Source organism: Lichenostomus cassidix, chromosome 2, assembly GCF_008360975.1.
Source record: "Lichenostomus cassidix isolate B80296 chromosome 2, HeHo_3.0, whole genome shotgun sequence".
Lineage (NCBI taxonomy): Eukaryota > Metazoa > Chordata > Aves > Passeriformes > Meliphagidae > Lichenostomus > Lichenostomus cassidix.
Genome location: NC_139482.1, coordinates 15,344,257 through 15,360,761, shown reverse-complemented (window position 1 = coordinate 15,360,761; position 16,505 = coordinate 15,344,257). Strand labels below are relative to the sequence as shown.

The 16,505-nt window shown below is 39.0% G+C and overlaps 1 protein-coding gene across 5 annotated transcripts in view; it reads left to right on the top strand.

The window, feature by feature from the left end:
- WAC (WW domain containing adaptor with coiled-coil) overlaps positions 1 to 16,505 on the top strand; it is a 55,479-nt gene that overhangs the window by 26,138 nt on the left and 12,836 nt on the right. For 3 of the 5 annotated variants that reach the window (XM_085050441.1, XM_085050440.1, XM_085050439.1), the window contains exons 8-10: positions 12,402 to 12,647; positions 14,585 to 14,707; positions 15,686 to 15,834. In XM_085050441.1, the coding sequence (XP_084906567.1) occupies positions 12,402 to 12,647; positions 14,585 to 14,707; positions 15,686 to 15,834 (518 nt within the window). The remainder of the gene's footprint in view (positions 1 to 12,401; positions 12,648 to 14,584; positions 14,708 to 15,685; positions 15,835 to 16,505) is intronic. The other 2 variants (XM_085050443.1, XM_085050444.1) reach the window with 2 other exon arrangements.

Genomic DNA, 16,505 nt, shown 5'->3' with positions numbered 1-16,505 from the left:
AAAAGATCATCAGAGAGTAAATTCAGTTGACTTTCCTTTTTCTTTTTTGGGAGAATGTTGGACTGTCTTTTTAAGGAAATTAAACCAATAAATGTTCTGTAGCATTTTGCATATTTAAATTTAAAAGAAGAGAAGCAGCAGTGTTTTGGATGATTTATTTCTGTCACTTATTCTCTCAGAGGTGACTGTGAACCTTCAGTACTAGAGTTATGCAGTTTATAAAGGGAGGGTTTTTGTAGCTGTTACACAAATTGAAAATATAATAATTGACCTGAGACACTTGGTTCAGACAATCTTCTAAAAGTGTCTTTGCAGAACTGAAAAATAGTTTGAGATGTTTATGTTTACACTAGTAAAGCAAATAGCCTTTGATCTTATTTTTCTATTTGCTTACTGTGCCATCCCTCTCTCTTTTGAAAAAGAGGTAAAGCTGTATTTTTTTGCCTATAAAAATAGGCTGGTCCAAATGACAGAATAATATGTGCAGTAGTCCTTCCTTAAATGAATTCTTGCTTCTTGTGAATGTGTTGCTGGTTGCCTTATGCCAGCATATATGTACCACTGTTTTACTAGTTCTGATTTCAGTGTGTATTTTTTAATGCAGTAATAGTTTTGAACAGCAGAACAACAAAAAAAACCACAAAACCCAACAACAATGCTTTTTTCAGCTCAATCTCTTTTGCTGCAGGGGTATGTTGTAGTCCCACAAGGAGATTGAATAAAATCCCTGGCTGAACTATAGCTCAGCTGTTAGCAGTAGTCCTCTGCCCTCAATGGCTGGCAGTAGTGGAGAGTTCCTGGGGAACTATTTGACCTCTACCCTTTGGTTTGAATGTTCCAGTCAGAATCTGCTGCTTCTGTTTGTGCTCACTGTGAGTGCTTTATGCAGGTAAAGTGTGGGGTTGCTTTTCCTACTTTTTGGCTGCTTTATCTGTAGGGCACATCACATTTTCCTATTTCTAATTCAGAATGAAATGTTGTATTGTCCGTATCTTAACAGTGTGTCTGTGTGTAGGATACTGCTTCTCACACCTTTCTTCCAAGTCCCATCAGGCAGCACTTCTGTTTCCACTGCAGCAGTACTCTAAAATTTTTATGAGAGCACAGCAAGCTGGCCAGTGCAATGCTGGGTGGGTTGTGACTCTGGTGCTTCTTTTCCTTTCCTCACCCCTGTGGTTTTCTTACTTGTAATACTCACTAGTCTTTAGCAGTCAGTTATTAACCATGCTTCTGGTACTGTTGCATCTTCTTTGGCTGAGTTTTGCAGTTCTAAGTTTATTACTCAATTCAAATGTTGGTTAGAAAAAGTTGCACATGTGAGACTGTTAGAAGTTTCTTCCGGTACTTTATACTTGTTTGCTGAACATTGCTGTTACATTTATTTTGACAGCAGAGGTAAAATACAAAAAAAAAAAAAAATCAGTTTTATGACTGGAGTAATGCAAATGAGAAGAATAGGGAATTTTTTTGTATTTTAGATAATTCAAATATTTTTGAGAACCTAGTTGCTGTTGTTACCATAGTTTCATTTGGTCAAATGTGGTTGCAGAATGCATTGCTTTAAAATATTTACATATTTTTGTTGTGGCTTAAGGTCCTTAATAGATATGAACTGAACTGTGTAAAATTGATAAAAGTGACTGCCAGTGCTCAAAGAACTTAGGTGGTGGACTGTACACTCCAGGTGCTTCAGCACAGACAATGTGTTATGATTCAAACAATCAGCAGAAAATAAAGAAATTCTGTTAGCTGTTCTAGGTAGCAGTTTTTTTAATCAGTGAGGCAGAGATCAGGTTTATAGGGCAATAAGATATGAATTCCTGAACATTTTGTAATGCAGTTTTCTTCCCAGAGAGAGCACACTGTGAGAGCACATGTGCATAATAGTTGCTAGCAGTGCAAAGATAACAGCTCAAGCTCACAATAGAGTGGTTGGGTAATATTGTAATGTTGAATCCAAAGGACTTTAAATGCATTTGTTTTGTTTTAGATGGAATAAAAACTACATCAGTAGTAAAAGCTACTGGAGCACTCAGAGTCATTTTAATGATTTAGGAATTATCTTGTTAACAGTAGTGGCTAATTTCCATGTCATTAAAAAAATGTTCATTGAAATAAATCAGAATAAGGGCAGGCTGATACAATGCATTAATTTAAAGCTAGTCATGCGGGGAGTACTAGTATGTTAGCTGTCAGAAAGAGGACTGTGAAGGGGAGCCCTTCCTCCACAAAAAATGATTTCCCAGTTTTGCATCTTTTTTCCCCATCCACTTCTGTCACACTGACATGCCTGATGAGCTCAGCTGGTCAAGAGCAGAGTAAGCAAGTTAGAGGTGCTCACAGGACTGCAGTGGACAGAGCAGGGTGGCAGAGGCACAGCAGAGCTGTGGAACTGTCAGCATCAAACCTCTTCATTGAAACAGAGTGGCTGAGCAGTCAGAAGATTGGATTTCCACCCCTTGCATTCAAGCTTGTAGGTTCAGGGTTGCCTTTCCGAATGTCAGTCCTGGTGGATCGATTACCTGTTTGCTTAGGAGCAAGGATTCTTGTCAGAAGGGGCAGAGATTGGTCATGGCAAGATTCAGTAGCATGTTTATGTGCTGACTCAAATGGAGAAGCTAAGGGTGCTTTGAAAAAATTGAAGACTATTGTAGCACAACTGCTGGAAATGATCTGTTATTTTTTCTGAAAGGATTGCTTGGCCATGTTATTAAAAAATTCCCACTGCATGGAAGCATCACACCAAGATGTTTCCATTCTGACTGGACCTGATGTTTCTAATTCAGCAGAAACTTCAGCAAACCTCTTTGCAAAACTTAAAACAAATATGCACCTTGTGTCATACAGGTTCTTGTCATATTAAATCCTGACCAATAACTTGGATTTCTTTCCATTTTGTCTAAAAGATGTGATTGTGGGTCACACTCCCAGCAGATAAGGTTATGAATTGAAAGCTCTTCCCTAATCATTGTGGTCTTCAAAAATGATTTTCATTATAAAGAGGTTTTTTTCTGCTCCATTTTAATGTTAAACCAATTAATAGTTCTTCACATTAAGTTAATCTCCACATCTGATGCTGTTTCATGTTGCTATCTGATTATTTTTCCTCCTTTTTTTTGTTTTGGATGGCTTTATTTCTTAGTCATCTTTTTTCCACATGATTAAAGTTGATGGTCCAGGAAGTTTAGTTCCATAATATAGTTCTGTATGTAGGCTGCATCTAATAAACTTGTTTGTGTAATTGTCAGAAAGCATACTGTATTTCCACATTGTTGCAACAAAATGAATGGATTTTTTTAGAAGTTTTTTTAAATCTCCAGATATTGAAACTTTATTGTGCATAGCTTATAATGGAAAAGTTGCTGCAAAGTCATATTTGTAAAATCACAACAAATAATTTTTAAAATAATCTAATTTTTTTATAGTTGTTCAGAGGAAGAGATAAATATTATTTAATGAAGTTCTTGAAACTTCAAGAGATTGCAGCATGTTATGTTGTGGTTTTGGTTTTTTATTTCATTTTTTTAGAAAATGCTTCCCTTGGGACTTTCATGGTAAAAACTGAAGTTTTAGGCAAGGTTGAAGAGTCATTTGCATAGCATTCCTTTTGAAATTTATGTTGACAATGAAGAGGCTGCTGCAGACTTGCCCTGTTCTACTTCTTGAGCCATAGTCTGTGGTGCAAGGCCTGCAAAAGTTTTGAATTGCTATGAAAATTTTTTTTGTAACACATGGACTAAATTTGCATTTTCTGTTGGTAAAATTTCAGATGTTGTTTCAAAATTAGTCTGATGTTTAATGATTCGGATTAGGTTTATGAATAACTGCCATGTAATCCAAGTCCTTATTTTGCGATAATAGTGTAGATTGCTTGTTAAGGAAAATGAATTGATGTTGACACAGGTGTAGGGATCAGTGCATCAGAGTTGTAAAACTACCAGATTTAAATTTGTGAAGATACTTAACTTTTCTCAGCATGCTGTGTTCATCTCGACTGTGTTTCACGATGTTTGAGGGCTTCAAGTGCACTTAAGAATTACAGGATTGTATTATTAATAAGCATTTTTAAAAACTCTAATAGACTAGGAAATAGTGTTTAGATATTGGAAAGTAAACTTAATTCTGTGGCAAAATATACAGTGAAACAGTCTCTTGAAGCAGAGCAGGAAAAGGGAATTAGGGAGGAAAAGAAGGGAGTGAAGAGTTTCTGCTTTGATTTGTTGAAAAAGCAGGGGAAATGTACATATCAGTGACTGATATCTGAGGATTTTTGTCAGACAAATATTTCATTTAGAGGAGTTCTGACTAGTTATATTAACTTCAAAAGGCAAAACTTGCAGTCTCTGTATAACATAAATTAAACCAGGTTTTAACCTCTGTAGTTACATTATACAAAACTGGATGTGAAAATATTTCAAGGCGCTTTTTTTGGCAGTATTTCTAGAATTCAGTATCCTGTCTGTGAGCCATGAAGTAAGATAGATGGGTTTAAATTAAGGTAAAGAAAATTGTGATTATATACAACTAATTTGTAGTCTGTATTTTTAGCATGTGTGTTTCTATCACAAAGGAGTTTCCCTTTGTGGAGAAGAAGAGGTATAGATTATGTGTTGAGATAAGAACAGTTTACTGGAAACAGCAATGAAATAAGAAATGAACAGTAACAGCAACAATATTAATAAAAGGGTGTTCAAGAGAGGTGAACAATTCTCATGTGAACAAAAGCTCACGACATGGGAACTTGAAACACGAGAACTGCTACCACCTTCCCTGACTGGAAAAGGACTCCCCCAACCCTGGCAATGAAGTGAGGTGGTACAGAATAACTACCCCTCCTGGCTGCTGCAGAAATTAACACTGCCCTGGCCAGAGCCAGGATGTTATCCACCCTTTATTCTATACCATCTGCATCATGCCCAGATCCTACACCTTCCAACTGGTCTGCTCCCAGCTAGTTGCAAGCTGTGTCAGGAGCTTATGATTGGTGTATCTGAAGCAGTCCATACTCATTGTCCATGGTAGTTACAGCACAGAGTGACAGTGTCAATTGAGGAACCAGTATTTAAAAATTTGACACTACAGACTGTTCTCATATAAAAATCAAATCCCCTTGAGGTACACATAGTGTTTCCCCATCCCTCTGCATTACCCACCAAGTGCAACTAGGTTCTCGAACAAAACCATGGATGGGTTTGCCTACCCTACAGATGGGTTTTTGCCTCTGCTTGAGGAAGGACTAATCCAAGCTGTGTCCCCTAACACGTTCTTCGTATGCACCATGGGGACTTAATCTCCTTCTATGATATGTGGAGGTTTTGTTTGGACAGGGCTGGCTCACTTGGAAGAGTCTCTGGTGTTAACTAACGACATGGCTTTCAGCAAATGCAGCTCTCAATGTTTGAAGGTCCTACCACCCATTGCTTTCAAGGTGTGTGTTAACAGTCTGTTGTACAGTTCACTTTTCCCAGAGGGTGATGCATGATGGGGGAATACAGAATACTGAGGCCCAGGTGTCTATGAGGCTGTTTTTGAAATGAGATCCATTGTCTGATTCAATTCTTCCAGGGTGCCATGTTGCCATAGCACTTGTTTTTCAAGACCCAAGGTGGTGTTCTGGGCAATGTCATGAGACACAGGGTATGTCTCAGCCATCCAGTGGTTGTTCCCATGATTGTAAGCATGTAGAGCTTACTGTGGTGGGTTTGTGGAAGTGTGATATAGTCAATCTGCCAGGCTTCCCCATACTTAATTTCAGCCGTTGTCCTCTATACAACAGGGGCTTTACCCTCCTGCTATGCTTGATTGCAGCACGTGTTTCATGGTTGTGGATAACCTGTGACATACTGTCCATGGTAAAATCCACCCTGCTGTTGAGAGCCCATTAGTATGTTGCATCTCTTTCCTAATGATGTGAGGCATCATGAGCCCACCGAGCTAGAAATAATTCACCCTTACATTGCCGGTCCAGATGTGCCTGAGACACTTCAATCTTGGCAGCTTGGTCCACCTGTCTGTTGTTGCAGCGTTCAGTAGCCCAACTCTCAGGTACAGAGGGCATCTGCATGACAGATTTTCACAGCCAACTTCTCTTCCCAGGCAGTGATGTCTTGCCACAATACAGCAGCCCAGATGGTTTTCCCTGTGCTGCCAATTGTCTTTTTCCATCAGTTTAAGTGTACCGCACGCTCCTCAAATGAAAGCAAACTGTGGCCTGCGCTCTGGGAATGGAGAAAAACACGTTGGCAATATCAGTGGTGGCACCACTTCACTGCCTTGGACTCCAGCTCGTACTGAAGTTCAAGTATGTCTGACCCAGCAGCACTCACTGGTGGCGTGACTTCATTCAGGCCATGGCAGTCCACTGTCAGTCTCCATTCTCCATTGGACTTACACACTAGCCATATGGGGCTATTAAAGCATGAGTGAGTCTTGATGACCACTCCCTGGCTCTCCAGTTCCCAAATCACCTCCTAGGTAGGGTTCAGAGTCCCAGTTGGTGTGGTATTGTTGACAGTGACCATTGTGATACCAGTTGGTATCTGTTGTTCTTCAGCTCTCAGAAGGGTCTCTCAGGACTTGCAGAACAGAAGGGTCCTCTGACAGACCAGGCAAGGTATTTAGCTGTCTAATTTCCTCTGTCTATAGAGCATCTGTCCCAAATACCTAACAATGCCCTTTTGAGTCCTTGAAATACCCTCTCCTGAAGTAGTCTGTGTCACCACAGAAATACAGATGGATTCTGCCCTTGCATGTCTTGATGACATCAGGGTACATTGCTGGTGTCAGCTAACGCCTTACACTTTCGTGGGTCTTTTGTGCCAGGCCATTGGATCCACAGAGTCCAATAGATCCTATTGTCCCTTCTCCCCTATCTGTCTGGAGGCAGGGCCCCTTTAGACCTGCTCATAGTTCTCATTGCTCACTCCTTGTAAATATGAACTGGAGGTCCCTTCAAGAGGATTGGAAGTAGCATCAGCTCTTCTGAGGACTTCCCCACTGAAAACTGGAGGTGGCATTTGTCCTTGAAGAATTTCCTGTGGTGGTTGTTCTTCTGTTCAACTCACATACCTGTACTGCTAGGGTAGAGGTGGATTTTCCACTGCACTTCCTCATGTCCTCGTTTTTGCTCACAGAAAAAACACGTTACTTTGTGGTGTGTATCTTCTCTCTTGAGCAGGGGGGTGCTTGCTTCCAGTAGCAGAGACTCTGGGCTGTACTGACAGGGCATGGGACGTTCCTCCCTGACTTTTTCAAGTCTGTCCACAGTCTTGAACAGTCTCAACAGTCGAGGTGCAGGTCAAGATGATCTTCATACTGCTGGAGTTGGGTAGTCATATGAAGCACTGTTCTCCTCCTTTCATTGACTTTAATGCCAGTGAGTTGGTGTATGATGGTGGCAGGCTCTGTGCAAACTTCCACCACGTGGATTGCGTGTGCTGGACCTGATCTGAACCTACAGGAGACTGCTCGTTATTTGAATCCCTATATATTATTTCCAGCACATATGATTCAGGTACTGAATACCCTTTTTCCATGGCATTTTACCTGCTGGGGTGCACTACTAGCTTATCCTTTAGAGAATACCTTCCCTCCTGCATGACAGGAGTCACCTCCAGAGGCTGAGATTTTGTTTTCTTCCCAATCCCCTTGTCAATACGTGTGTCCCAGGACAGGGATCCCAGTTGCTTGGCTTCACTACCATCTAGTTTAATACCATGGCCCATGATAGCCTAATATTGGAGCAGCCAGGTCACCAGAGGCTCGTTTGACTGGGAGCTGAAATCTTTCTGTGTATCTTGCTGCTTGCTCAGGGATAGTGATTGGCTGATTATCTTTGGCCCTTCCTCTTCATCCCTCACTAAGTGAACTGATTTCATCTTGGATTTCTTCTTTCTGTGTAGGGGCAACTGCTACCAGCAGGGGTTGTTCCTCTGGTTCAGCTGCTGTTAGAGTGGTCACAGTGCCTGTTGGTCTCTTTTCCTCCTCCCGGAGGGACTGTCTACTATTGAACTATGTCTGGTAAAGCGTAGCCAGGGCCCAACACACTGCAATTATTTCTCCTCTCTCGAGTGAGTTGCCACAACGTTCTCTTTGAAAATACTCTGTTGCTTTATCAGGATCTTTTAATTACTCAGGTGTGAACTGCCAAACCATTGAAGCAGAGAATTTCCCCCTAAATGGCCCATTTTCTCCCACATTCCATGCCACTCATGGCAATCCACCCATGGGGCAGACCTTCCTAGAAATCTCTCTCCTGACTAAAAATGCATTGTGGGTCACACTGACTCTAAACATGGTATAGACTGTACTCAAGAGACATAGCAACAAGACTGTGCTTTTCTTACCAACCAAAGAAAATCCAGAATTCTGAAAAGCTGTTTTAACAGGCCTGAAAGATAAAAAGGGCATAAAAAGCTGGGGGAAATCATCCGCCCCTGTTCTCCCACAGGCTAGGTATGATCTAATGGACTCCCACGGGTAGACCCCAAGGAAAGGGTAAAAGCATTACTGAGCACACATCCCAAATAACCCTCATTGCCCTTCATGTTATCATGTCATAAACTGGTCTCTCACAGTACAGCAACAAAGCAGTCATGAGCCGTCTCTCTCCCCCTGCTCTGAAAAAGAACACCATGGTGGGCACACAGGGCATATACAGGAATATAATACAGGGTTAGGTGCCACAACCGTGTGAACAAGCAATATTGTGACTACTGCATAAATCAAATTTGTTTCAAACGGGTCTGGTCAGATCTGATTATCTCAACCCTGTGTACCCCATTGGATGCCAAATAAGGCTATTGAGGTTTATGAACTGTGTTCCCCAATTTAGTGTTCCCACTAAAAAACTCCAAACCATGCATTGTTGGTTCACTGCTCCCTCCCTCTCCCCTGTGACAGGCTGGAGAGGAGAATTGGAGGTACAAAAAGAAAAGATTACAGGTTGAGATAAGAACAATTTACTGGAAACAGCAACGAAATAAGAAATGAACAGTAGAATAGTAACAGCAACAATATTAATAAAAGGGTGTGCAAAAAAGACAATTCACACACAAAACCAAGCTCACCATGTGGGAATTCTCGATATGTGAACCACTACTGTGCTGGAAAAGCACCCCCAGCTGGAAAACAACTCACTTCCCCCTGCCCCAGGCAGGTATAGAATAACCAACCCTCCTGGGTACTCCAAAAATTAACCCTGTCCTGGCCAGAACCAGCACAGCTACTTAATACAAACAAGAAGCACTTGAATTTCTACCAGTATTTTTACAGGAGATTTTTTTTTTTCAGAAACAGGTTTATAGCTTGTTTATCACTAAGAATAACTTAAATTAGTTAATTTGTGTAATGCAGTGATGCTCTGAACATTTTATTCTGCATCCTCTATGATGTTAAGTATGAGTTATAATGTGATGTGCATTTAGATGTACATGTAGATAGTCATGGTCATAGAGGTGTATTCTTTTATAGCAGATTTTTGGGTTTGAGTTGTTAAGCCTCTCAGAAGATTAGAATGGTAGCATTAGGCAATATCCTTGCTTTGCATCCTTTCTCTAGGTTTAATTGAGTGGTTGTACAAAAATGCCTTTTACAGATATATTTTAACATATAAAATACCTGCAATAGTACAGCTATGAAATAGTGTCTCCATATTGTCTGAAACAAATAACTGGAGTGCATTGTGCTGATGTAATTCAGTGTGCATTTTTGTAGCATAAAAACCCAAACTAAAGTAGTTTTACAGACCTTCTGGAATTCAGTGGTTTTGAGTGACATGTTTTGAGTTCTGTTTTTCAAGAAATAAGTGAATACCCACGACTGGGTATAAAGTTTATTTTAACTGCATTGTTAACTTGAGTTTGCTTTTGATTCAGTGTATTTTCTGTCCAGAACTGCAGCATGGGTGAAAAGCACTTCCAGCTGTTGGTATGGTGGTGCGGTTTGAGGGTCAGGCATTTGCTTACATGAATTAAATAATATAGTAGTGAGTTGCTTCTTTACTTAACTTAATATTTAACTGTAAAGGCAAGCCTAACTATATTAAATACGTTTTGAAATTAGTGTTGCCAGTTGCTATGGGGTTTTTTGTGGGGTTTTTTTTGGGGGCGGGGAGGGGGGATAGTTTTGTTTTTTGTTTTGTTTTGTTTTTTTGAAATGGGGGTGTTTTGTTGTTTGGGGGTTTTTTAATAGTTGCTTTTCTGGTAACAAAACTGTAGGGTGGCAGGCTTGTATATGTAAGTACTAACGTGCCCCATTGTGCTTATTTCCCTTGCTTTTGTCTGCCCATGTATCTTGCTCTTATTTGGACTAAGGCAGATCCAAGTTTAATTTACACTTCACATGTTTTTGTTTGGTATGGTAAGATTCTTGTTTGTTAGGTGTGTCTTGACCTGTAGTTGTCTTAACATTTACTTTGAACACTGTAACATAAGATTTTATATGCAATAGTTTATAACAAAAACTTTTACTAATGATTGACTGTTTTAATGGGAGCTAATACCTAATCAGCTGTCCTAATTCACGTTACTAGAAACCATGCAGAAATTTTGTAACTGGTTTTTCTTTTTTCCCCCAATCTTCGATCTTTGTAACCCTTTTTGTCCCTTTGTGAGCTGTTCTTACGAAAACTCCTGGCCAAATGACCAGGTCCCTTCACAGACAGATTGCAACCAACCCTGAGGAGACTGTAACTAGATAAGGCCTGCATCTTTTTCAGAAGTTCGCCTGAATCTCCAAAATATGTCTTTGTGTCCTGGCTGTTGCATCCTTGTCGGCTTTCAAAGTTGGAGTCTTAAGCAGTTCTTTTCTGGTTCAGATTTCTGAGCTGCTTGTCTGGAAAAAGTTTTCTGTAGTCTTTGTGACCTATATAAGCTATTTATACTGTAACAGCATGGAAGCAGAAATCCTCTTCCTAGTGAGATTAGAAATCTCAGTGAAAATATTTACACATCGTTACTCATTTCCATAATTTTTATGGGGTTTTTTTAGGCTTCTTCAAATTATCATGGAAGTTGCAATTAAGGTTATTGGGATACAAAAGCTGTTAGAAATTTTGTAACATTTTATCCTTAAGTAGTAAAACAAACCAAGACCTTTTCACTTCTTAACTAAGGAAGTCATCATCTTGTTACTTTGACCATTTCTCCAAAGAAAAAGAACCAAGCACGCCCTTAAAGTAAAATACCTTTGCAGCCCATTTTCCCAATTCATTTAGATTTTTGTCTGAAATGTAGAATATCCACATTGACCTTTCTTGCCCAGTTCGAGGTAGGTTTAAAATCCAGGTCTTCATTACTATGGGCAGACAACCTGCATGAGATCTTGGATCCATAGCTTTACGCTCTGCATCCAGCTTCTTTGGTGCTATAGAAGCATTAGTCTTGACTGGATTTAGGGGCAAAGGTCTCTGAGGGTTTAATGAGGATGAGAGAAGAGGGAGCTAAAATTGAAATATAGTGGTCCAGGTTTCTTAAAGGAAGAATATTTGAAGTGACTGATGGTGCACCTATAGTAAGTTGAAATACTTTCACTGCAGAGATTTCTCACAGTATTGGAATAGAGGAACAACTTTCTGTTAAGTGGAAGTCAAATTTAAAATTAATTAAATAACTCATGTTAATCAGAAGAAATTGCCATAGAGTATAATTGAATTTAAGTACTGTGTATTTCTGTGGATAATAAGTGGTAATATTGCCTAAAATTATATTAATAAAATAAAGGATATAGGTCTTGATGCTTCAGGAGAAGCTGATAAGTTAAAAATTAATTATGGGCAGATACATTTTTAGGTATTTTTCCGCTCTGCTGTGGTGATGTTAACAGCACTGTTTTTACATTTCTAGTACAGCTCATTATCCTTTCTAAATTCTCAGCAATGTAGCTGGATTTGCTATGATAGACTTATATTTTTTGGCTTCTTGTATTGGCCTCTTCATAAATGAAGCATGGCTTATACCCTCCCCTCAAATTTGACACAGTAGCCTATATGTGAAGTCCATGGGCTATAGTATCTTTTTCAAAGAAAGATTGAGATCATAAGTAAAAAATGTAGAATATGAGTATATGCACACTAAAAGAAAAAAATCACTAAGGAATTTTTGGCCCATGTTTGTCATAAAAACCAAGGGAAAAAAAAGTCCCAATTTTAATCCTGGCTGCTTTTCATCCAGTATCTTGAAGTGGCAAAGTTGTGCGTGTGTGTTCCTAATAAACATTAGGTTCCGTAGTGTAATTTGCGTTAGAAATCAGCTATCTCCAATTTTTGTTCTATTAATGTTGTGGGGATTCTTCTTACTGTGACAGTTAGGCATTTGATCTTCTGAGTTTAATATGAATATTGTACTAGTGAGTTGTCAGGTTATATTGGGGAAAATGAAAAATACTGTCTGTCTCCTGTTCAGAGTCTGCATCTGTGGACAAGTCTGTATCCCATTCTTGCACAACTCCTTCTACGTCTTCTGCTTCTGGACTGAATCCAACTTCTGCGCCTGCTTCATCTGCTCCTACAGTTCCTGTTTCACCTGTCCCACAATCACCAATTCCTCCATTACTTCAGGACCCAAATCTCCTTCGACAGCTGCTGCCTGCTCTGCAAGCCACCTTGCAGCTTAATAATTCTAGCGTAGATATATCCAAAATCAATGAAGGTAAGGATTCTTTGAAGTTGATGTAATCTCTCATTTACATATGTTAGTATATTATTAGATACCAGGCTGTAGTAAATGAAAGCCTTATTTTAAATGAAAAGTGAATAAATGAATCCCTAGGTAAAGTGGAGATTGTTGTGGGGTTTTTTTTTGTTAAACCTTCTAAACAATTAAGGTTTTCAGATCAATAAATATTGACGTACATGAGCAGTCTAATTGACACTGGCGACTTAATCGCTGTGTCAGCATTTGTCTGTTGCACAAAACTTCGTTAGAGCTCTTTGTTCTTTTGTTTCGTGCACTGTTCTTTGTTTTCTGTAGTTTGTGCTGCTGTTCTATTAACGTGTGTTTGCAAACACTGAAACTTCTAGGGATTCTTAAATCTTGTTGCTTAACACCGTTTTTCTTTAGCATAACAAGTTAGCCTCTCTGAATAAAGGTAGCATATCAGTAACTTTGCTGGGCAGTTAAATTTTGTACGTATAATCAGTGTGTCACTTAGATTTTTGTCCTGTTGGTGTAGTCTGTTAGAAGGCAGTTTATTGCTTACCTATAGTGCCTTTTGCTGCAAGAACAGGTAGAGTTGATGCATTTTGAATGCATTTTTATCTAATGTGTCTGCATGTGGCAGGTTACTGATCAAGTGGTGTTGGATTTTTTGTTTGCTTCCATGAGCTTCTTGTGCCCACATCACTGATTTTAATAGGAAGCAAAACATTTACGTGTAGTGCTGAGAGTTAATTAACTTTCTGAAAGTGCAAATCAAGTAAGTGAAAATATGTACAAAATATTCTTTACCTTGCAATTATTTATTAGAAAAAGCTGTCAGTTGCTTCCATTTAGTCAGCAAATACTCTGTCTTTATTCAGTACTAGTAGGTGAGTAGGCCACTGATTTCTTTTTCCTCTGCAAGGAGGAGCCTTTAGAAGTATAGTGCACTAGGTTGGACCAAAAAAAGCAGAAGTATTGTAGTTGTTGGTGTTGAAAAAATGAAAGGTCCAGTGTACTCCAACTGTATTTTATTAAAAAGCTGCCCAGTGAAATTTGTAGTAATTTTGTCTTGCCATATCTGAGTAGCAGCTGTGTATGTCTTGGAACAAGAGTGTTCAGAATTGTTCTGATGGCATGAGGGCCTGGCTGCATCCATGTGGGCAGATGAGTTCACCTTGCACAACAGGGCTGCCCTTACTGTGCACATGATTCAGAGTTACTCTGTGGTTGTGCTGGTGAGTCAGTTTTTTCAGGAGTGTGCATGGGTGGAATGTATGTTCAGGAGGTATCCCACAGAGCCTGTAGATCTTTTTCAGAAGCTCATAGTTCAGGATCTTATTGTCTCGTACTACAAGATGCTCTTTCCATATGGTGCAGTTTTAAAATGGTTTAAAGTGATTGATTTTTTGACTCGGGGGCATGACATGGAACAGCTAAAGCCAGAACAGATAATGAGTTTTTTTATTAGTAAGAAGAAACACAGATTTTTAACTTGAAAGATTTTTTTTCCATTGAACGTGAAATCTGCCCCCATCTCTTCTAGTGAGCTAAAGCAATTCTGCTTCTTGCTTTTTTAAGAAATTATTGTAGTGTAAAAAAACTTTGCACACACTCTTACTACAGTAGCAAATTGAACAAATTTTCTCTTGATGTTTACAAGAATTATTACTGATCCATAAGGTCAAGCTGAAGAGTTGAAGTTATTTTTTAAATAATTTTTTTAAGTGCAGTGTCTCAAAGATAAAACTACTAAATAAAGGACTTGCTAGACATTCCAAATCAAGTTGAATTCAAGTAATTGAAAAACAATCCAGGTGGATATTTGGTCACTGTAGATACGGGAAATAAATCTGAAAGGAAATGTAGCTTAAATGTAATTAGCCAGTTTGAACAGTTAAAAGTGGTGTTCTAGAATTGTCAGTAAAACAGAGAATGTTTGTTTTCAGTTCTAACAGCAGCTGTGACACAAGCCTCTCTGCAGTCTATACTCCATAAAATTCTTACTGCTGGACCATCTGCTTTCAATATCACCTCCCTAATTTCTCAAGCTGCACAACTGTCTACGCAAGGTATTCAGAGTCTTTTTTTCACTTACATAAATTTGTTATGCAGCGTTTTAAAAAGGCTGATACAGTTGAAAGTTGTAGAATCTGTCTCTTGTATCTTTGGCTACACACTGTGGAGAATGTTGAATGATTTCTTTTTCCAAAGATAGGATAAAAAATTGTTATTGAGGAGCAGGAAGCTGACATGCAACTAAGTAAATATGCTTCTCTCTCTCACCTGTGGGGATTTTCTTTGTACATTAATTCTGTGTGAGTAATGTGGAATTTCTGTGAGACCCTCTCAATTTATTCTGGACCTAAATTAGGTGTTACTTAATGTGCAGTATAAAACTCAACTCTTCCTTGCTTCAACACCCATCTTGTAGTACTGTGCAACTGTGACTCCCGGGGGAGGCTTTAAATTCTTAAAAGAAAGTTTACTCTGTCTGATGGGGTTTTTTTCATCTTCCAGGCAAGATATTCTTTCAGGTATTTTCAGTATGTTCTGGGCTTGTAACTTAATAAAAAAACCTACAAACTTAAGTTTAGAAACTTAAACCAAAACAATAAATGCAGTCATATTACTGAGTAGGTAAGCAATACTAATGCTAATTTTAACTATGGGTGGGGAGCTGTTAGTATATGCCTAGAATGGGTGAATAGGTTTCTAAATAGACTGTTTGTGCATTCTTTTGGTTAAATCAAGTTGAGCGCTCTAAAACAGGAGTTGCAAATGATTTAGTCTCTTCATGTGTAAAAAGCATTACCTAATAGCTTCTTCTCTTTCACCCTTCCTTGAAGTTTTAGAAGTGGAGAGTTTAAGGAAAATATAATTCCTTAGCTGGGATTGCTGTTAAGCATTTGATGGTTCGGTTTGTTCACAGTGCACATGTTTGTATATCATACATAATACAGCATACTTCAAAGAAACGAAAAAAAAAATCTAATTCCGGTTTAAGATAGGATATGATTTTATTAAAAGTAATTTTTTTTCCTTTACAGCTCAGCCATCTAACCAGTCTCCAATGTCTTTAACATCTGATGCCTCATCACCAAGATCATATGTGTCTCCAAGGATAAGCACGCCGCAGACTAACACTGTTCCGCTTAAACCTTTGATGACTACGCCACCAGTATCATCCCAGCAGAAGGTAAACTCCTTCTGATTTATGCCATATTGTAGTAAGAAACTATTATATGTAGTATTAAGTATTGCTCCTATATATCCATGTGCTTGCAGTTGTATATAGGATGATAAAATATGTATGTTATCTTTCCCAATAGAAACAAACAACTGGAAGCAGCTACTTGACTGTATTTTGGCAGTGCAGCTCTAGCATGAAATTCTAGGTTACTTTGCTTGATGAAATTCTTAAACTGGCTTCAGATGCTGTCTGGAGATAATATCAAGGCATCAGTATTTTAGCATATGTAAATGGAAACGAAAGCATACTTTAAAGGCAACAGCTGTTAAAATTCTCTAGACTTACCCAGTACAAGATGTTTAGAATGGGAGAGAACTTCTTGGGGAAATTAACTTCATGTAGTCTCAGGTTGGTTTAGGAATGCTCTAGATGTTTACACATCAGTAACATAATGTTCCTTTCCTTCCCTGTCCCCTCACCCCTGTTCATTCAGAATTCCTTCATTGGATCAGTTACTAGGAAACTTAAATTGAAGCTAATGTATAAGCTCCTAGGGTTCTTCCTAAGAAGCATGACTGTAGACTTTGGAATGAGACACCCCCACCTCCCTAAAATCCATGTTCTCTATCACCATGCCTGCTTAGCTAAGGTGTCTCGTTCTCAACGTGCTGCTCACA